Source organism: Callorhinus ursinus, unplaced genomic scaffold, assembly GCF_003265705.2.
Source record: "Callorhinus ursinus isolate GAN/ISIS: 27379988/994484 unplaced genomic scaffold, GSC_fseal_2.0 scaffold1, whole genome shotgun sequence".
Classification (NCBI taxonomy): Eukaryota; Metazoa; Chordata; class Mammalia; order Carnivora; family Otariidae; genus Callorhinus; species Callorhinus ursinus.
In genome coordinates, this window is record NW_027397063.1 from 39,342,703 (window position 1) to 39,364,949 (window position 22,247).

The 22,247-nt window shown below is 36.8% G+C and overlaps 1 protein-coding gene and 1 pseudogene across 4 annotated transcripts in view; both read left to right on the forward strand.

The window, feature by feature from the left end:
- The window catches only part of ADGRG7 (adhesion G protein-coupled receptor G7), a 67,536-nt gene that overhangs the window by 3,214 nt on the left and 42,075 nt on the right, over positions 1–22,247 (forward strand). For 3 of the 4 annotated variants that reach the window (XR_012380550.1, XM_073899945.1, XM_073900034.1), the window contains exons 2-4: positions 17,379–17,492; positions 19,045–19,149; positions 21,846–21,958. Coding sequence is in view for 3 of the 4 variants with exons in the window: in XM_073899945.1 (XP_073756046.1) it covers positions 17,379–17,492; positions 19,045–19,149; positions 21,846–21,958 (332 nt within the window). In the remaining variant the exon portion in view is untranslated. The remainder of the gene's footprint in view (positions 1–17,378; positions 17,493–19,044; positions 19,150–21,845; positions 21,959–22,247) is intronic. The other variant, XM_073899991.1, reaches the window with a different exon arrangement.
- Positions 5,239–5,707, forward strand: LOC112821278 (uncharacterized protein KIAA1143 homolog pseudogene; annotated as a pseudogene).

The window sequence follows — 22,247 nt, forward strand, 5'->3', positions numbered from 1 at the left end:
ATGATGTCAGTTTACTGGAACACTCTTTATCCAGAATTTCACATGGCTGTCTCTTTGATGACTTAGACCTTTTCTGTCCACTCAGTCTAAGGTTATCATTCTATTTGCTCTCTTTCACGTGTATTTTGCTCATGGCTTCTATCATCTGATAATCTCTCACTTACTGCTGTCTCCCCATTCCAAGAATGAAAGCCCCAAGAAAGCAGGGAACTAACTTATTAATCTGCATTCCCTGCACCTAGAAGAGTGATTGGAATATAGTTGCCAACATAGCTGACGAGCAAATGAAAGAATCACATGAAAACCAGAAACTGGACTAAAAGTTGTCAAATAGTTGTATTCAGAGGTAAAAGAATATAGCTACCAATTCTTTGTAATTTGCCTCAAAATATTAAGATAAATGATATTATGGATTTATTTTCAGCAGTTAAGCAGACACCATTTTAGTTTTCTTCCTCTGCTCCAAGCCATGCAACACTCTAACCATTTCCAGAACTTTGGCTTCATTAAGATCTCTCCAGTTGTGTATGGCCTCTTTTGTTTGGCTGTGTGATCAGCAATCTTAAGTGGTTTAGTGTTGGAGCAAATCAAAGTTTTGTCAAACCTCTAACCTTTTCACATTAGGAATTTTATCAAATAATATGCACCCTATCGAATGTGTTTTCAGAGTGAATGACAATAAGGTGTTCTATCTCTGTAGGATTTGTGCTCCCAGTAGCAATGAATCTTGTAATACAAGAAGCAGCGTGGCGTTTAGGTCCAATCACATTTGATGAAAGTAAAATGAAATATAACCAAGTTTTATTGTGCATCTTTCCCTTGACATTTTCCAACTTGAGCTAGACCTGATGTAAACATAGACAGATGTCCATAATCATAATAGTAGGGGATGTTTTCTGAACTCTTAGGGAGAATATCTTAACCTTATAACATATTAGCATCAATGATAATGCCTTATTGAACATTCTTGAATCTTCTAGATTATAAAATTCCTCCTCTCTGCCATCCTGAGTGCCTTTCCCACTCATCTCCAGGTGCTCTGTTCTTCACTTCCTATCATAGGATTCACTTATGCCTCTGGCCAGCAAGAGACTTTAGTAGGTTGCAATATTCCCAACCCCGAGGTCAAATTTCATAGAACTGAAATTCTTGCACAGTAAGAAATGTGGATTGTGGGGAAAGGTCAATGAGAGTTTATTGATTCTCAGAAAATAATTTGTACACGATGCTTGACTTTCATTTTACCCAATTACAGTACTTCCTCAAGAGGCAAACTTGATAATAAATCAAATTCATGGGACTGCTCCTGGAGGACAGGTTGCATTTGGGGGTTCAAAAAAAGGTCCAGATGGAAAAGGTTGGGTTTTAGATAGCTATAGTGTTATTTAGTCTTAATCTCTATTCTGCTCCTTTACCAGTCTCCCTTCTTACTTCCTCATGTAACCACTCTCTAAATCAAGAAAACAATTATTATGAAAGGGAAGGGATTTGTTTGGGAGGAATAAATTTTGTTATGTAATTGGCTGAGGGGTATGAATTATTTTAACATCAGTGATGTTTAAATTGCTGATCCCATTTTCAAAGTCAGTTTCTTTAATTAAGAGGCTAGAACCTTGGCTTAGTGGATTTTTCCTTGATTTCCACGTATTAGATTTACTTAAAATTCTGAATACAACCACTATCCATAGATCTTTTGATAACATATGTTATTGAAGAACGTCAAGTATAAAATATGGTGGTTAGGAGTGTGCACATGAGAATAAGGGGGTGGGGGAAAGTACCTGAGTAGAAAAAAAGAAAAAGTTCTGGAGCCGGGCTGCCTTGTTGAAATGCCGATGTCACCACTTACTAACTGAGTAAACTTGCGCAAGTTATTCAACATTTCAGTGCCTCAGTTTTCCTATTATGGGAGTAATAATAAATCTACCTTACAGAGCTGTCATTAAATGATTAAATGAGTTTTAACACACTTACAGGTTTAAGATGACATCTAGGACAATATAAGCACTCAACAAATGCTAAATCCTATTTTTAACTTATGAATTTTTAGATAATTTAGTGCATAGTTTTCTCCACTCCCTGAATTATACCTTGAATAGATGTCATTGACCTAGATTGGATCTTTGGATTGAAATTTAGTTTTTCAAACTGAAGGTCTACTATAGGTATAATCATTAAGTTCAACTGATTAACTGATTAATTTATTTAAAAAAATTTTTTAAAGATTTATTTTTATTTGAGAGATAGAGAGAGAGAGAGAGGGAAAGGGAAAGGGGGAAGCAGACTCCCCTTTTAGCATGCCCAGTGTGGAGTCTGAGGTGGGGCTGGATCTCTCCACTCTGAGATCATGACCGGAGCTGGCCTGACCTGAGCCGAAACCAAGAGTCAGATGCTCCACCGAGTGATCCACCCAGGTGCCCCTCAACAGATTAGTTTAAAACAGAAACAGAGGGGCACCTGGGTGGCTCAGTTGTTAAGCCTCTGCCTTTGGCTCAGGTCATGGTCCCAGGGTCCTGGGATTGAGCCCCGTATCAGGCTCCCTGCTGGGTGGGAAGCCTGCTTCTCCCTCTCCCGCTCCCCCTGCTTGTGTTCCCTCTCTCACTGTGTCTCTCTCTATCAAATAAATAAATAAAATCTTTAAAAAAATAAATAAAACAGAAACAGAAACCGTTCTAAGAGTTGCTATATCTTCCTGCATTTAAAAAAATATTTGTACTATGCTACACCATCAGGGAAAATTTTATTAAAATATGCAACCAGTTTATTGAAATATGCAACCAGATTGTTCTTCTTGAATAACTTTTACCTTAAGAAAAAACTATACCTTATGTATTTTATTTGTTGAAATTTTTTAGGGTTTCTTTTCACAATGGAATAAACTTTTCTCATTTAAAAGGAATCTTCATCCTCATCCAAATATTTCAAATTCCTAGTCTGGGACAAATGACAGATGCCAAGATGTTAAAACCATAAGAATTGGAGCCAGACACTAGAGGCTTCTGATGGAATTTCTTTGACTAAGGAAAGATATTTTTATTCCTGCACTTAATTAAACTAGACTTTTCAAAACAGATTCTAATTTTGCCTAGTTTAGGAGAGGAAATGAAATTCATGTTTTCCATTTGGAAGTTTTAATATTTTATGCTAGTTTCTCAGGCAGCATGAAGTGTTTTACATATGCTTTGCATTTAATTGTCCATGTTGTATGGTAAAGATATTGAAAACAGGGCTACTATTTCTGGAAATATTAATTGTTATAATTTAAGAAAATGTAGGGAAATATACTGGTGTAATTTTTTTTTGAAGATTTTATCTATTTATTTATTTATTTATTTGACACAGAGAGAGAGAGAGAGAGAGAGAGAGAGAGAGAGAGAGAGAGATCACAAGCGGGCTGGGGCAGAGGGAGAGGGAGAGGGAGAAGCAGGCTTCCCGTGGAGCAGGGAGCCCAATGTGGGGCTGGATCCCAGGACCCTGGGATCATGACCTGAGCCAAAAGCAGATGCTTAACCCACTGAGCCACCCAGGTGCCCCTTATACTGGTGTTATAAAAGAAAACTACTACTGTTAAACATATTCCAGTGTATTAATCCTCAAGTAACTTGAAGCTGATGTTTACCCTCCCTGTTTTCCCTGTGGTAAAGGCAGCACTGTTAGGAGAGGGCAGGAGAACTTGATTAGTAACCAAGAGATCTGAGTTAACTCCACTCAGCTATCAATTAATTACTAATCTGGAACAAGGTACTCTTTATATAGGAGGTACTCTTTATGTAGAATGGGGATGTTGGGCTAATGAATAGCTAATGTCATTTTTATGAGTCCATAGGTTTAAAAACCAGTTAAATGAAAGAAACAAAGCACTTAATCTTTTTGGGTCTGATTTTCTTTACTTAAAATACGGAGGTTTAAAAATACCAATACTACCTTTATTATATTTTGTGGGTAATTTAGGACAGGGTCTTGAACTGCAGAGCAAAAGGTGTTAAAATTGTGATTATGACAGAGGAGCGGTAGCTCAGCTTCAGCTTGATATCCTCAACCAAAATGCAAATGCCAAAGAGGCAGGTCAGCAAACATTTGTTGCGTACCATCTATGCATTTGTCATTGAGCTGGACCAGGAGATAAAAGAAATTAAAAAAATAAATATAAATAATGGGGCACCTGGGTGGCTCGGTTGTCAAGCCTCTGGCTTGAGCTCAGGTCATGATCCCAGGGTCCTGGGTTCGAGCCCCACATCGGGCTCTGAGCTCGTCGGGAAGGCTGCTTCTCCCTCTCCCACTCCCCCTGCTCGTGTTCCCTCTCTCGTTGTGTCTCTCTGTCAAATAAACAAATAAAATCTTTAAAAATAAATAAATAAATACATAAATAAAAAAGAAAGTCAATTCTAAGGAAGGTTGTTTGGCAGTAATGAAAAGAACAAAGTAATGGAATGGAAATTAAAAACAAAACAAAACAGGAGCAGATATCAACGAAACCAAAAGCTAGGGACGCCTGGGTGGCTTAGCTGGTTAAGTGTTTGCCTTCAGCTCAGGTCATGGTTCTAGGGTCCTGGGATCGAGCCCCGCATCGGGCTCCCTGCTCAGCGGGGAGTCTGCTTCTCCCTCTCCCTCTGACTCTCCCCCTGCTTGTGCTTTTTTTCTCTCTCTGACAAATAAGTAAAATCTTAAAAAAAAAAAAAGAAGAGAAACCAAAAGCTAGTTTTTTGAAAAGATGAATTTAAATAGATAAATATCTGGCGAGATTTGTCAAGACAAAAAGCCATAATTAAGCGATATGTACAAAAATAAAGGGAGTCACAACAAAAGTAGGATAACAGACAAGATTTAAGCAAAAGTCAAGTGGGAATGCCAACTCCATGTTTTTTTTTTCCAACCTGTGAATGTATTACCTATTAAAATATATAATAAAGCAGTGATTATAAAAACATAATAAAATCATAACAAATACCATGGAAAACCTTATCCTGGCTAATATAAAAACTTTGGCCAGGTGGCAATTTTCTAAAAAAATATAAATGACCAAATTTACCCCCAAAGGAAGAAAAAAAACCTAAATAGAACTATAACCATTAAAATAATTGAATTAATTGTAAAAAAAAAAACCAAAAAACAAAACGAAACGAAAACTGCATGCAAATGCTATGTATTCATTACCTTACATATAATAATAGTATAAAATAGGTCGCCGATGTACCATCTCCAGGTGGCCCCGGGAACCTGTTTTTCCCGGGAACAGCTATGAGCAAGCGGAACCAGGTTTCGTTAAGTGCGGCCGGCCGAACCGGCGTTGCTGGCTCGCTTCAAGGAACGGGTCGGCTACAGGGAAGGGCGTACCGTAAAACTGAGAGAATCCAGCCTCAGCTCCCAGATGAAGATGGTGATCACAGTGACAAAGAAGATGAACAGCCCCAAGTGGTGGTTTTAAAAAAAGGGAGACCTGTCAGTTGAAGAAGTCACGAAAATTAAAGCAGAAATAAAGGCTGCGGAAGCAGATGAAGAACCGGCTATAGTTGATGGAAGAATCATGTATTGAAAACCAGTCAAACCTTCCTCAGATGAAATATATTCAGGTTTAAGAGCAAGCTCAAAAAAGAGGAAGGCAAATGAAGATGAAATAAATAAGCAGGACTCAGTTAAAAAGAACTCACAAAAGCAAATCAAAAACAGTTGCCTCCTTTCTTTTGACAATGAAGATGAAACTGAATAAGTGTAAATATTTTGGACTTGGTCTTCCTTAAGAGTATATGGGGTGTTTTTTTAAAGTGACACTTTTTTTTTCTATTTAAAGATAATACAAGTTCATTATAGAAAATTCAGAAAAAATTTAGTATGATAAAAATTTTGTCTATCAATACCCCTTTGATGTGAGGCTAACTCTATAGATATTAACTACTATGAACATTTTGGAACTCCCACATGTAGGGTATGTATGTATGTAAATTATATTTTTTAAACAAAATTGAGATTATATTGTATATGTTTTCTGTGCTGCTTTTCACGTGACATTATATTCTGAGCATTTTTCCAGATCAGTAAAATTAAAAATTCAACATAATTGCTACAGAGGATTCTGTCATTAAACAGATCGCCTATTGTATCTTCTTCATTAGCAGAAGCCCACTTTGGAAGAAGATGATAATGTGCCTATTTAAGAATACTTCCCTAGCTCCTGCTAAAGGTAGCCATATAATAGCTCTAGCAATTTTAGCGATAAAAGTGGATCTTGTACAAGTGAGCTTCTAATAGAAGAGATCTTGGTAGAAGAGAGGATCTAATGTATAACATGGAGACTGTAGTTAATAACACTATAAAAAAGAGAGATACAAATAGAAGTCTGCTTAATAAAGCTACCAGGTGTTTGATACAAGAAAGTAGATCTGTCAAGCATGAACCATTGTCCTCGTTACATCCTGCTACATCCAGGAGCACATACATGAAACCTAGGAGTATTGGAGCCATTTTTTGGCCTAAGGAAGGCAGGTCCTTTCTCTGGGTGGTACCGTGGAAAGACTCAAGGCACTTGGATCCTAGGTAGGATCCTGATAGCATGCCTTGAGAGCTGCTGCACCAGCCACGGACTGCCAACCTCTGGACTTCTTGTTACATGAGAAGAATAAACCAAAAGTTGTTGGTCAGTAGTACCACTTGCTGACACCTGAGAATTCAATGTCTCCTGCCCTCCTTTTCCTTTGAGAGGCCCCCTTTAGTGTTGTGTTCCTAGAATATGTCAACCTTAAAAATAAAAGTCAATTATTTTACCAGCAAAAAAAAAAAAAAAGTATAAAATAAGATGCAAAAGACAAATGACAATTTCAATATAGAGTTACCTCTGGGTATGGAGGGAAAGGAATGTTGCTAGAAAGGAGTACAAAGAGTTTCATTTCTTTCTGTAAAGTTTTATTATTTTTAAAAAACTCTGAAGCAAATCTGAGAGAAAGTTACTATCTTTTATAACTGGCTTTGGGTAGTGGGGGATGTTTTATCCTCTGTATGTTGAGTATTTGAAGCATTCTACAATTTAAAAAAATTCAGGTATTCCCCTGGTTACACAGAGAAGTTTGTCATATAACAATTACGATTAAATCTCTCTTGGTAGAACTTCGCCCTTTGAGGTCTGGATCTGTTTCTTATTTTTTTACACTAATACATTTTATTTATTTATGTATGTATGTGTGTATGTATGTATTTTGTAAAGATTTTATTTATTTATTTATTTGACAGAGAGAGACAGCGAGAGAGGGAACACAAGCAGCAAGGCAGAGGGAGAGGGAGAAGCAGGCTTCCCACTGAGCAGGGAGCTCGACGAGGGGCTCGATCCCAGGACCCTGGGATCATGACCTGAGCCGAAGGCGGATGCTTAACGACTGAGCCCCCCAGGCGCCACCATACTAATAGATTTTATTTTTCAAGAAGTTTCAGGCTACAGTAGAATTAAGCAGAAGTATAGAGTTCCCATTAATTCCCTCTTTCATCACCCCTTTTTTTGATATCCTCAAAATAATTTGCTGGGATTTTGATTGGAATTTCATTAAGTTTATAAATCAAGCTGTGAAAAATTGATAATCTAAGCAATAAGTTTTCCTATCTATGAGCATGGAATATCTCTCTACTTATTTAGAATTTCTTTGATTTCTTTTATTAGAAGTTTGTGGTTTTCCTCAGATTCTGTACATATTTTGATAGATTTATATTCATGTATTTCTTTTTTTTTTGGTGCTAATGTAAATGGTATTGTGCTTTAAAATCCAAATCCAATTTACTTTTGCATATTGACCTTTTATCTCAAAATCTTGCTATAACTGTTTATTAGTTCCAGAAGTTTTTTTGGTGAATCTTTGGGATTTCTTATGTAGATAATCATTATCTTCGATATGTGTGTACCTAACAATATAGTGTCAAAATAAGTGAGGCAAAAACTGAGAGAACTGCAAGAAAAATAAATAAATCTGCTATAATAGTTGGAGACTTAAACGTCCCTTATTAGTAATTGACAGATCCAGCAAACAGAAAATCAGTAAAGATAAAGTTGAACTGAAAACACCATCAACTAACTAGATCTATTTGACAATAATCTATAGTATACTTCATCCAATGATGTTAGAATACACATTCTTCTCAAGCACCCATGGAGTATTCACTGAGATAAACTACACTCTGGGCCATAAGATACACCTAAACAAATTTAAAAGAATAGAAATCATTCAAAGCATGTTTTTTTAAACCAAGATGGAATTAAACTAGAAATCAATAACAGAAAGATAGCTGGAAAATCCCCCAAATATTTGGAGATTTAACAACACACTTCTAAATGGCAAGTGGGTTAAAGAAGTCTCAAGAGAGTTTTTTAAATATTTTAAACTAAATTATTGTCTATATAAGAAATCATCGAGATTGTTAGTTCTTAGAGAATGGGTCCATTTATCATTATGAAACGTCCTTTATCTCTAATGACTTTTGTTGCTCTGAAATCTGCTTTGTGTGAAGTTAATATAGCTTCTTTAACTTTCCCTTAATTAGTGTTGTCATGGTATATCTTTCTCCATCACTTTACTTTTGATTTGAGGTGAGTTTCTTATAGACAACATATAGTTGGGTCTTGTTTTTTAATCCACTCTTATAGTATCTGTTTTGTAACTGGTGTAGTTACAGAATTGCCATTTAAAGTGATTATTGATATATTGGAATAATATCTACCATAGTTGTGTTTTTATTGTTCTTTTCTTTGTTTCTTCCATTGCTATTGTATTTTTCTGCCTTATCGGGTTTTAATTGAGCATTTTATATGATTCTGCTGTCTCTCTTCTCTTAGCATATCATTTATACTTAAAAAAACATTTTGGTGGTTAACCTAGAGTTTGCAATATACATTTACAACTAATCTAAGTCTGGGGTGCCTGGGTGGCTCAGTTGGTTGGCTTCCAACTCGATTTCGGTTCAGGTCATGATCTCAGGGTCGTGAGGTTGAGCCCAGCACTGGCCCCGCACTCAGCATGGAGTCTGCTTGAGATTCTCTCTCTTCCTCTGTCCCTCCCCTCACTTCCATGCTCTCTCTCTTTCAGTAAATAAAAAAATAAATAAATCTTTAAAAAGACCCAGCTAATCTAAGTCCACTTTTTAGTAACAATGTATGGCCTAATGAATAGTGCCAGAACATCATTACACAGTATTCCCAATTCCTCCTTCTCTTCCCTTACAACATTTTTTGGTCATTTATTTCATTTTTCCATAAGCTATAATCACCTCATAATCATTGCTATTATTATCTTGAATAAACTTATCTGTTAGGTCAAGAAAAAGATTTTATTTTACTTTCATTTATTCCTTCTCTAATGCTCTTCTTTTCTTATGTAGATTCAAGTTTCTAGCCTATATCATTTCCTTCTCTTTGAAGAATTTTAAAATTTCTTGCAAACTCTCTCAATTTTTGTTTGTTTCTGTGTCTTTATTTCTCATTTACTTTTAAAGGATAATTCTTTGGATACAGAATTCTTTATTGGTGGTTTTTTCTTTCAACACTAAATATTTCACTATACTCTTATTGGTTGCATGGCTTCTGAGGAGAATTCCAATGTAATTCTTATACTTGTTTTTCTACAGATAAGGTTTCTCCCCCATCACCCTTCTGGCTTCTTTTGAAATTTTCTCTTTGTCATTGATTTTCTGAAGTTTGGATAGAATGTGCCTAAGTGTAGTTTTTGTTTGGTTTGGTTTGCTTTTGACATTTATACTGGTTGGTGTTCTCTGAGATTCCTAGATCTGTGATTTGGTGTCTGCCATTTATTTTGGAATATTTCCAGACATTAAAACTTCAAATATTCCGGGGCACCTGGGTGGCTCAGTAAGGTACGTGGCTGCCTTTGGCTCAGGTCATGATCTCAGGGTCCTGAGATTGAGCCCCACATCGGGCTCCCTGCTCAGTAGGGAGTTTGCTTCTCCTTCTCCCTCTGCTGCTCCCCTCCTGCTTGTGGTCTCTTGCTCACGTTCATGCTCTCTCTCTCTCAAATAACTAAATAAAATCTTAAAAGAAAAAAAACAAACCAAACAAACAAACAAAAAAAACTTCGAATATTTCTTCTATTCTTTCTTCCCTTTCCTGTCCTTCTGGTATTCCCATTAGATGTATGTTACAATTTTTGTCCCATAGTTCTTAGATATTCTGTTATAATTTTCATTCTTTTTTTCTCCTTGTTTTTATTTTTTAAATTTTATTTATTTAAATTCAAGTAGTTAACATATAATGTATTATTAGTTTCAGATGTAGAGGTCAGTGATTCACCAGTCTTATATAACACCCAGTGCTCATTACATCACGTGCCCTCCTTAATGCCCATCACCCAGTTACCCCATTTCCCCACCCCTCCTCCCCTCCAGCAACCCTCAGTTTGTTTCCTGTGATTAAGAATCTCTTATGGTTTGTCTCCCTCTCTGATTTTGTCTTTGTTTTTAGTTTAGAAAGTTTCTACTGACATTTTTTTCAAGCTCAGTGATTCTTTTCTTGTTCTTGCATGTTATCTACCTTTTTCATTAGAGCTCTTAGCATATTAATCATCATCATTTCAAATTCCTGGTCTGATAATTCCAAAATATCTGCCATATTTAAGTCTGTTCTGATGCTTGGTTTGTCTCTTCAGGCCATGTTTTTGCCTTTTAGTGTGCTTTGTACTTTTTTGGTTTAAAGTCAGACATTATGTATTAGGCAAAAGGAACTGAGGTACAGGACTTTACTGTGAGGTTTTATATTTATCTGGCTAAAGTTAGGCTGTATTCACTGTTTACTGTAGCTACAGGTGTTCTTTGCCAATCTCCCCACCTCTACTTCCTCCCTCTTGGGCAAGCACTGTTCTGATTATATCACCATAGATTAGTTTTGCTATTCTTGAACCTTATATTAAAAATATTATATAGTATTTACTCTTGTATGTCTGAATACTTTTGTTAATGTAATGTTTTCCAGATTCATTTATGTTGTTGTATTTATTTATTGCTAAATAATCAATAATCCATTATATGAATACGCATAATTTGTTTATTCAGTTGATAGACTATTTTTTTAAAGATTTATTTATTTATTTTTAGAGAGAGAGTGTGTGAGAGGGGGGAGTGTCAGAGGGAGAGGGAGAGAGAGGGAGGGCAAGAAGCAAACTCCCCACTGAGGGCAGAGCCCAATGTTGGGCTCAATCCCACGACGCTGAGATCATAACCTGAGCCAAAATCAAGAGTTGGATACTTAACTGACTGAGCCACCAAGGTGCCCCCACCCTCCTTTTTTGCTAACATGAATAAAACTGCCAGGATTGATGGGCGCCTGGGTGGCTCAGTTGGTTAAGCGACTGCCTTCGGCTCAGGTCATGATCCTGGAGTCCCGGGATCGAGTCCCACATCGGGCTCCCTGCTCAGCAGGGAGTCTGCTTCTCCCTCTGACTCTCTTCCCTCTCGTGCTCTCTATCTCTCATTCTCTCTCTCTCAGATGAATAAATAAAAAATCTTTAAAAAAAAAAAAAACTGCCAGGATTGGGTTCCCTGGAAGACAAATTCTGAATTGAAGATTTATCTGCATGAAAGTTTCAACAAGTGCTCTTGGGATCAATACTTGTGGAGTGGTGGGGGTGGTTAAGGAGTCAGAACTGGGTAGAAGGAGAAATTGAACTACAAGACAGCTGAAGTTGGGATAGCCCTCCAGAGTTGATGTCTGTATTAGTTATCTATTGCTGCAGAACAAATTACCCCAAAGCTTAGTGACTTAAATGATAATCGTTTATTATCTTTCATGGTTTCTCTGGGCCCAGAATTTGGAAGCACCGTGCCTGGGTGGTTCTGGATTAGGATCTCTCATAAAGTTGACCTCAGACTGTAGCTGGAGCTGGGGTCATCTTGAAGCTTTCTTCAGTCATGTGTGGTGTCCGGGCAAAGGAGACTCAAAATCTTGGAACAGCTGAAACTCCTTAGTCTTCTCTCTCTCTGTGTAATTTCTCCCCTTGATGTCTCTAGCACAGAGGCTTCAGAGTAGCTGGATTTCTTACATGTTACCTGTAGGTTCAGGTCTCCCAAGGCATATATCCTGAGTGAGAGTTAGGTAGAAGACAAATCATCTTTTGTGATCTAGCCTGGAAGTCACATAATTTCTGCCACTCTGTTAGTCAAGGCAGATACAAAAGTCCACTCAAGTCAAGGAGAGGAAACATAAACTCCACCTTGCAGTGGAGAAGAGTTATCATATTATAAGAAGAGTAAGAGAGATGGGATGTGTAGTGTAGCTGTCTTTAGAAAATATACTCTTTGAGGTCTTGAGTCTGAGGGATGAAACTTTATTCCCTGGCTTTGACCGGCCATGGCACATGTCACCAGTATCTTGGATGAACTGATTCTCTTTAGTTGAGAGCAGTTCTAGAAAAGGACTCAGCTAAGTGTTCTCAGTTGCCAACATTCACAAAAGCTAGAGGAATGAGTGCTTCAAACCTGAAGGGAAGGATCCAAGTGACATACAATAGCAATGTTTCTAACACCTGCATTCTTGTATGAATCGGTTTGTGGACATGTATTTCCATTTATTTTGCATATTTATCTAGAAGTAGAATTTCTGTGTCATAGGTAGGTATATCTTTAGCTTTCTTTTCCAATGGAATTGCCTTGGCGTTCTCTTGTTTTTTGTTTTTTTGTTTGTTTAAAGCTTTTATTTATTTATTTATTTGACAGAGAGAGAAAGAGAGAGAGGGAGAGAGCACAAGCAGGGGGAGCAGCAGGCAGAAGGAGAAGCAGGCTTCCTGCTGAGCAGGTTGCTGATGCAGGGCTGGATCCCAGAACACTTGGGATCATGACCTGAGCTGAAGGCAGATGCTTAACTGACTGAGCCACCCAGGTGCCCCGGCCTTGGTGTTTTTAAAAATCAACTGACTAGGTATGTTCTATCTACAGTTAAGCCTTGAACCACATGAAGGTGGGAGGTGCTAACCCATTGCACTGTTAAAAATCTGTGAATAACTTTTAACTCCTCCCAAACTTAACTACTAACAGCATACTGCAGGCCAGAACCCTTACTAATAACAAATGCGAAGGTTAACACATATTTTATGTGTTATATGTATTATATACTGTGATCTTACCATAAAGTAATCTAGAGAAAAGAAAATCTTAAGAAAATCATTAGGAAAAGATCAGTTTGTTCTTTGTAGTTAAGTCTGTTTCTTGGTTTGCCTTTCTCTCTTTTTTTTTTTTTTTCCCCTTTTCTCTATTTTTTTTTGTTTCTTTTTTTTTAAGATTTTATTTATTTATTTCAGAGAGAGCAAGAGAGCACAAGCAGGGGGAGTGGCAGAGGGAGCGGCACATGGAGGAGAAGCAGACTCCCTGCTGAGCAGGGAAACTGATGTGGGGCTTGATCCCAGGATCCTGGGATCATGACCCCAGCCGAAGGCAGATGCTTAACTGATTGGGCCACCCAGGCACCCCTTGTTCATCTTGTTTCTTAAATTCCATATATGAGTAAAAAATCTTAAGTGGAGATTAAGGAGGGCATTTCTGTGATGAGCACCAGGTGTTGTATGGAAGTGCTAAATCAATATATTTTACACCTGAAAACTAATATTATACTTTATGTTAAATAACTGGAATTTAAATAAAAACTTAAAAAAATACAAAAACAACAACAATGAAAAACTATAATATGTATAAACCAAAAAAAAAAACAGAAGAAGAAAATCATTAGGAAAAGGAAATACATTTGCTGTATGTACTGTATTCATTGACAAAAATTCATGTGTAAATGAATGTGCACAACAACCTGTGTTATTCGAGGGTCCACTGTATTTCTAAACTCTTTATTCTACTTCACTGATGTATTTGTGTGTCATTATGCAGAGGTCATACTGTCTTGACTGCTCTGGCTGTATAGTAAGTCATAATATTAGTGATATGAATTAGCCAAGTCTCTTCTTTTAAAACTCTGCTTGGGCTTTTCTAGGTCTTTTATTTTTCCATAAAAATTTTAAACCAGTTTGTCAATTTCTACAAAAAATGGTCTTTTGTTTTAGGATTTTGGCTGTATCAATTTGGGGAAAATAGATACTTCAACAACTTTGAGCCTTCCATACATACGTGGTATATATCTCTACTTATTTAGGTCTTTTAAATTTTCTCTTAATAATGAGCACTTGTACATATTTTATTAAATTTATTTCCACAACAATTTTATGATTTTTTTTGCTAATTTAATGGAAGTCATTTTCAAATTATTTGCTGCTAATATGTGGAAATGAATTTCATTTTGCGTATCTATTTCGTATCATTCGGTCTTGCTAAATTCACTTTTTTTGAGACATTAAGATTTTCAGTCTTTGGTGATGTCATCTGCAACAAAAAATGAACATTCTATTTCTTCCTTTCTTAACTTTATGCTTTTGTTTTGTTTTGCCTTTAGCACTGACCTCTTCAGTACAATGTTGAATAAAAGTGGTTACAGAAATTAGATCAAACTTTTTTCTATCAATCTTAGGGGGGAAAGCATTCAATATTACACTCTTAAGTATGATGTTATTGATAGGTTCTTCATAGAAGATTTTTATTAGCTTGAGGAAGTTTCCTTTTATTTCTTATTTGCTGAGAGTTAAAAAAAAAGTCAGATGCTTTTTGGCCCCTGCACTTGTTGAAATAATCATACAGTCTTCCCCCATTTTTCTGTCATTTGGTGAATTAAATTAATTGATTTTTCTATTGTTAAACCAACTTTGCACTCCTGGTGTAAACCTCACTTGGTCATGATATATTATCAGTTCTATATATTGCTGGATTTGGTATGCTACTTTTAAAGAATTTTTACATCTGTGTAATTGAGGTTTATTGGTCTGTACTTTTCTGTTTTTGTAATGTTTTTGTTAGATTCTGGTATCAGGGTTATCCTGGTCTTTTGTAATATATAAGAAGCTTCTCTCTTTCTCTATTTTCTGAAAGAATTTATATGAGGCTGGTATTATTTCTTCCCTAATTCACCAGTAAAAGTGTCTGGGCTAATAGTTGGTTGCTTTCAAGATTTTTTCCTTATCTTTGAGATTTAGCAGTTTGACCATGATATTATGTCTAAGTGTCATTTTCCTTGTATTTATTTTGCTTGGGTTTTATTGAACTTCTTGGATCTCCAGGTTAAAGTTTGTAGCCAGATTTGAGAAATTTTGACCATAATTTCTTCTGATATATTATATGTCCCATTCCTTCTCTCTTTCTGAGACTCCAGTTGCATACATATTAGACTTCTCTATATTGTCTCACATGCCCCTCAAACTCTATTTTTTTTTCTATCTTATTTTTCTCCCCAGATTTGAGGGGAATTTACACATAGACTTTGAGCCACCTTTCTATATGGCATCTCTTCTTGGATATCTCCCTTCAATTTCCAGCTGTTGTGGTAGCCCCAAACAAGTTACTTCATACCTTAATCCATTAAGATGGTGGCTTTCTGCTGGAGTTCCAGTCACTCCTGCTATACAGACTAGGTAGTGCCCTTAGGGAAATACTGTGTAAACTTGGAATAGCCTTCAGCTTCTGTCTGCTTTTCATTGCCATCCAATGTCCCCAAGTAGTTTCCTTTCTTCGTTTTCTTCTTCATCTTCTTTTTAACTTTTGTCCAGAATTTAAAAGTGTTATCTGTGGGAGGGTTAAGTTATACAATCTACTCTATCATTATTGGAGCAGGAGATCTGCCTTATGTATTCTTTTTTTGTTTTGTTTTTAGGTAAGTAATCAGGCACTTTATTTCTCCAGAAAGTTCAAGTGTTTGCAAATTGCATCAGGTGGTGACAGGTGAAAAGAAAGAAAAGAAAAGAAAAAACAAACCAACAAAAAAACCAAAAACAAACAAAAAGAATAAAAAAAATAAAGAAAACAGCTTTTCTCAGCCTTTAATGTAAAAGGCACTCTCATAATCTTTGCATAAATTTAGAATTACCATATCTAAGCTCAGCTGAGGAGGATCTTGTGAATGTCCAGAGCCACATAGCTGATGGCTCTGTATTCAGAGTTCCACATTTTACTGCCCAGAGATTTTGCAGATGTTGGCCCTGACAGTGATTCACAAAGAATAATTGCTTCTGGGACCCCTTAGTGTTTGAGTTGCAAAATGGCCCTCTTCCTCTAATGCCCACAGCTCATGGAGAAACAATAGGAGAAGCTGGCATTGTAGTAAGTCAGGAAGAGTAAGTCTTCAGCTAGTTCAGCCATGTATCAGCTGAACCTTTCCTTTATTTATTGATTTTTTCACTTTCTTTTTTCAATTATGTTATTAAAGAGGGCATGTTCTGCATGGAGCACTGGGTGTTATACGCAAACAATGAATCATGGAACACTACATCAAAAACTAATGATGTAATGTATGGTGATTAACATAACATAATAAAATTAAAAAAAAGTGAAAAAAAATGCCTTCTGTATTCTTAAGCTTAGTTAATTTGTTCACCATCCACCCTATCTTCAATGTGGAGACCCCATGTGCCCAGCTCAGAATAACTAGTTGCGAGATCCTTACAGTCCTGTTTCAGGCATGCTTCCTGAATCTGTTGACACCTAACTTCCTTAGAGCTACTGCTCTAGATTTGATCCCCATTTAACTGGCCTTCCTTGTCTCCTGGCCTCAGTCACTTCCCGTATCACTTGAGGTATCTTTTTAAAACACATACCTTAACACGTAACTACCTTGTTTTAATATCTCTCTAGACTCTTGCAGGATTAAATCTCCTTAGCTTGGTCTATAAACCCACTCACAATCTAGTCTGTGTCCTGCTGTTCTACGTAGAACCATGTTCCTGATTTGTTAAACTTTGCTATGTTCCTCAGACACATCAGAACTTTCCATGTTTTTGTGGTTTTGCACTTTGTATACTGCCTGTTTGGGGCCATCCTTTTTTATCTGGCTTTTCTAGATTTAGTCTTGAAATCTGATTCAAATACCACCTCTTCTGGAAAGTCCTCCCTGAAGAAATTACCTCTGTCCTCAACATCGCTCTTCTATGTTCTTATAGCACTTAAAAATCTGCATATTGACTTAGTTGGCCAGCCTATCTATCTATCTATTATCTATCTATCTATCCATCCATCCATCCATCTATCTCATCTAGATAATCTCCTATTTTCCCCAGTAGATTCTAATCTCCTTGATTAAGGTATTATGCCTTTTAAATGTAGTTTTTTGGTCTTTATAACCTCTTGTAAGCGTTGTGTATCCTGTGTAGGTTCTCGATGTATATTTTTGTTGAGGATGATATTACAAACCATATTTCTCCAGAGGTACTCAAAGTAATTGTTTTACATATAGAAATTAAAGGCCACAGACCCAAAAGGAGAAATTGATCAGCCAGTTTGTGTACTATTCTATTTTTATTGTTTTTTTTTTTTTTTAGAACAATCAACCTCCTCACCAAGCATCCCTGTAGGGTTCTGCAGGAATGGTGGAACCTGGGAAAATGGCAGATGCATTTGTCCAGAGTTATGGAAAGGACGGAGATGTACAATCGGTAAGTTATTTGGGATGGTACTAGGGTATGAGATTTAGGTGACTTGTGTTAATAAGGACAGCAACAAAGCTTCTTGAAGTTTCTGTTAATGATTTAGTAACAGTGGGTATAGTGATGGTGGCTTTAAGGTGTGTTTGTTAGCTTAATAGCAGAATATTCTTTTGGGGCTATTTACCTATATGTTCAATATACCTACTATGTTTCCCAACTCTCAAGTTTCTCTGTAAACTGACAGATGCTTTTCCTTCCGGTTGCAGTGTCTACTTCAGGGCAGTGGGCAGTATGATTTCCTCAGGTCCTTTAAGGTGATGATACACTATAGTACCCCATTTCAGATATCACAAATCTAACATATTCAACTTTTCTGAAATCAAGGTACATCTTCCTATCCAAGTATATATTTAGATGAAGTTTCTGTCTTTTCATCCTTTCTCTGGATGAGATGTTATTAAATTAGTGGTTTGAATTCAGGCTGTGCTCTCTCAGAATCAATATTCGAAGCTACTCCTTTTTTTAATTGAAGTATAGTTGACACACAATGTTCCATTAGTTTCAGGTGCCCAGCATAGTGATTCAGCAACTCTATCCATTATGCTATGCCCACCACAAGTGTAGCTACCATCTGTCACCAGACAACATTATTATAGTACCATTGACTCCATTCCCTATGCAGTACCTTTCATTCCCATGACATATTCATTCCATAACTAGAAGCCTAAACCTCCCACTCCCCTTCACCCAATTCACGAATTCCCCCACCCTCTTACCTCTGGCAACCACCAATCCGTTCTTTGTATTTATGAAACTGTTTCTGTTTTTTGCTGATTCATTTTGTGTTTTAGATTCATGTAAGTGAAATAATATGGTATTTTTCTTTTTCTGTCTGACTTATTTCACTTAGCATAATACCCTCTAAGTCTATCCATGTTGTCGCAAATGGCATGCTTTTTTTATGGCTGAGTAATAATCATATATATATATATATATATAGGCACTTAGGTTGCTTTCATGTCTTGGATATTATAAATAATGTTCCAAAGCCACATCTTCATCTGTAGTATGCTTCTCAATACTCTGTACAATGGACACTGCCTGCTTAGGATCCAGAGCCTTAGGAATGCACTCCTATAATTTCCTATACTCCTAAAAGCTAGTGTATCTCACATGCTCCATGACTTTGGTCTTTTTGTTTTGACCCACATCCTCATGATGCCCTTTGGTACTATGGTTTCTTTATCTTTAATTTTCAAGATTTCAACTAATCTGATTTCGCTGTCCTTTCTGATGTGTCAGTGACCACATTCTACCTCTACCAGGTTATATACTGTGCACGTTTTAACTAGAACCTATTATCTAACATATTAGTTTTTCTAATGGTATTAACCAGATAAAAAAAGTATGAAGTTCCAGGTGGGTCAGTGAGTCCTAAAGTCTTCTATTAGCTTTCAAATTATACTGAATAGGTTTTGAACTTTGATTTTTATCTGGTTTGAAATCTTAAAAAAGAAAATTATAATTTATGATGAAAAAATTTATTTTCTTTTCATTGTAGCTAATTTCTGTGAAAAGAGTACCTATGAGAATTTAACTTTTGATAAAATTCCAGTGGGAAAATATGGATCTTCCCAGCAAAGATGTGATAAGGACACTTTGAATGGTATGTGTTTTTCCAAACATCTCCTGTTTAAGCATATGAATCACTATGCTGGGTCATGCCTATCTTCCCTCCAACTAGTATTAAATCCCTGGAAGAGGCACCAAAGAAGATTTTGTGGAAGGACTTGGCTCCCTTTCATGATGCCCATGTTCAAAGTTTAGGATGTAACCTCACATAATTCTAATTCCCCTAACAACTGTAATATGGATCAGTTATAAATTCCTTCTAATCCTTCTTCTATTGGTTTATTTTCCCAGGTTCATTTATGTCCTGGAATTTGAACATATTAATATCTGCTCATTGAGTTATATAATTGGTTATATAAATTTTTTTATATATAAAATTCTATAAAATATAATTGGTCTGAATTTTAAACATTAGCTATAGATTTGTACCATATCTACTTTCAGACATCTTCTTTCCAGGTAAAGATGCTCAGTTAAGTCTGTCCACAGTTGGTAGTTCTTCATCTCCTTGGTCATTTTAGTTATCCATCTTGGAACATTCTCCAGCTTCATCATACCTTCCTTGAAGCATGACAACCTTGCTTCCACAGAGACATTCCAAGAATAAAGGAGCAAAAAACATTTTTTAACTTCTAATATGCTTCCTGGTGATATCCAGGATTTTGATAACTTATTTCAATGCTGTATTTGGTAATCCCTTCCAAGAGTAGCCCTTAAAAATGCATGGATTCCTTTTATGACAGTTTAGAGCCCATTATGCTGTATGATTTTCCCTTAGTGTTTTATCTGAACTTTGTTTGCATTGACTTTCTTTCTTTTTTTTTTTAAGATTTTTTTATTTTATTTATTTGACAGAGAGACAGCGAGAAAGGAAACACAAGCAGGGGGAGTGGGAGAGGGAGAAGTAGGCTTCCCGCCGAGGAGGAAGCTTGATGTGGGCCTCAATCCCAGGACCCTGTGATCATGACCTGAACCGAAGGCAGATGCTTAGCCAACTGAGCCACCCAGGCGCCCCTGCATTGACTTTCCTTTGACCAGGCCTCATATTTCTCACATTTTCCTGCAGGATATCATCATTTCCTGCAGAACTGGATATCTCAGTAATACTGCCAAGTCTAGATCATTTATGAAAATGTTTGATAGAACTTCTGTCAGTAATAACCCTGGGGAGAATTTCACATTTTATTTAGGTATTTATTTTTGTGTGTGTCAAGGGCTCTTTGAAATATTGTAGTACTTACAGGTACTGGTCTTTCCTGTGTGTTTCTTTATCTTATTTATTCTAAGAGATTATGTAGACCAGTATTCCATTTGCAGAATTCAAATTGCTTCTGCCCATATATATCATGCCTACTCAAATATTCATGATCCTATTCTTTACATAGGTCCTTCTAGACTCTTGCTTAAAAGCTCAGAAGGTAAAAGGCATGGGGGCTTCATGTTATTGGTACTTACTTCTTATACTCTATGGTATGTCTATGGATACCTATTGTCTTAATTTTTCATTTTTTGTATATCTTAACTATTTCATTATAATTTATAAAAGAGATACAGCTACAAAAAATAACTGTGTGCTACCAAATCAGAAACAGTAAAAAAAAAAATGTCAGTAATATGTTCATCAAGGGACATCACACTTGTTTGATATATATTATGTTTTTGGCTCTTAAGCATTAGTCACAGGAGGACACTGAGGGAGGATGGCTTGGTGATAATTACAGGAAATAAACCCAATGATTCAAAAAGGGTTTATTGAGAGCCAACCAAATATCAAATAAGTGCTACAATACAATGGAACTCTTTGCCTTTCAGGTGTTACTCAGATTTGGATAGAGAACGAAAGTTCAATATATAATTTAATATCTAGTAGGAATTTTTTTTTTAAGATTTTATTTATTTATTATTTATTTGACACAGAGAGAGAGACAGCAAGAGAGGGAACACAAGCAGGGGGAGTGGGAGAGGGAGAAGCAGGCTTCCCGCTGAGCAGGGAGCCCAATGTGGAGCTTGATCCCAGGATCCTGGGATCATGACCTGAGCTGAAGGCAGACTGAGCCACCAGGGGCCTGCTCTAGTAGGAATTTTTCATATTACTTCTGATCTCTCAACCCTCATCACATCCAATTCAAAGCCCTATGTCCCTAGTTGTTGGAAGGCACATCTTCCTTGTAGACTTCGAAGGTAGGAAATTTCAGATTTAAAAATCAAGACAAGTGACATCTGCCTAAAAGTTTCCCGTAATGACTGCCTGATTCACTTTTTCATTGCCGTATATTAAACCATCCCAAATTTTGTGGCTTCAGTGAAAAATGATTTAGATTTTTCATAGTTCTGTGGGTTGATGGACTGCTTGAATGTCCAAGACACCCTCACTCACATGACGCTTTGGTGCTGGCTGGATGGACTCAGTTCTCTTTCACATAGCCTCTCATCCTCCAGTAGGTCAGAGCCGCTTCCTAGTACAATAGTTTCCGGACAGTGTTCCAAGAGGGCAAAGCCTGAAACTTCAAGTCTTCTGGAGGCCCAAGGTCTGGAACTCTCACAGAACATTCTGTTGGCCAGTGCAAGTTTAAGTCTAGCCCAGATCCAGAAAATGGAGGCATAGACTGTACCCCTCGGTGGGAGGAGCGGGATAGTCCCCCTGAGAAGGGGGTGTGTACCCAAGCAGGCAGTTAGTTGCTAGTGGCCATCTTTGCAAACACTGTCTTTTTTTCTTCTTTTTTTTTAAAGCGGGCAATCCAATAGCAACCCGGCTATGCAATATTACCATATATGGAGAGATAGAATTACAACATGTGACAAAAGGAAATTGCAATGAAACTCTGGAAACGCTGGAAAAGCAGGTATGCCATGTGGCCCGTGTGCTGGGCAACTGGAAAACGTTCTGACTCTGTGTGAAGTCTCTGTTCTTTAGATACCTAGTAGTCAACTCTAAAATTAGGAATAACAAAAACTGGTAACTGAATCCACTCTTTTTTTTTTTTTTTAAGTTTACATCTGTTTGTAAAAAAGGACTGTTGGACCTGTTGGTTCAGCAGATTTTAGCAAATGATAGTCTACAACACATTTTAAACGGCCTCATCTTTTTAGAGCAGTGAAAATATATCAGAAAATAGATCACTGACATTTGAG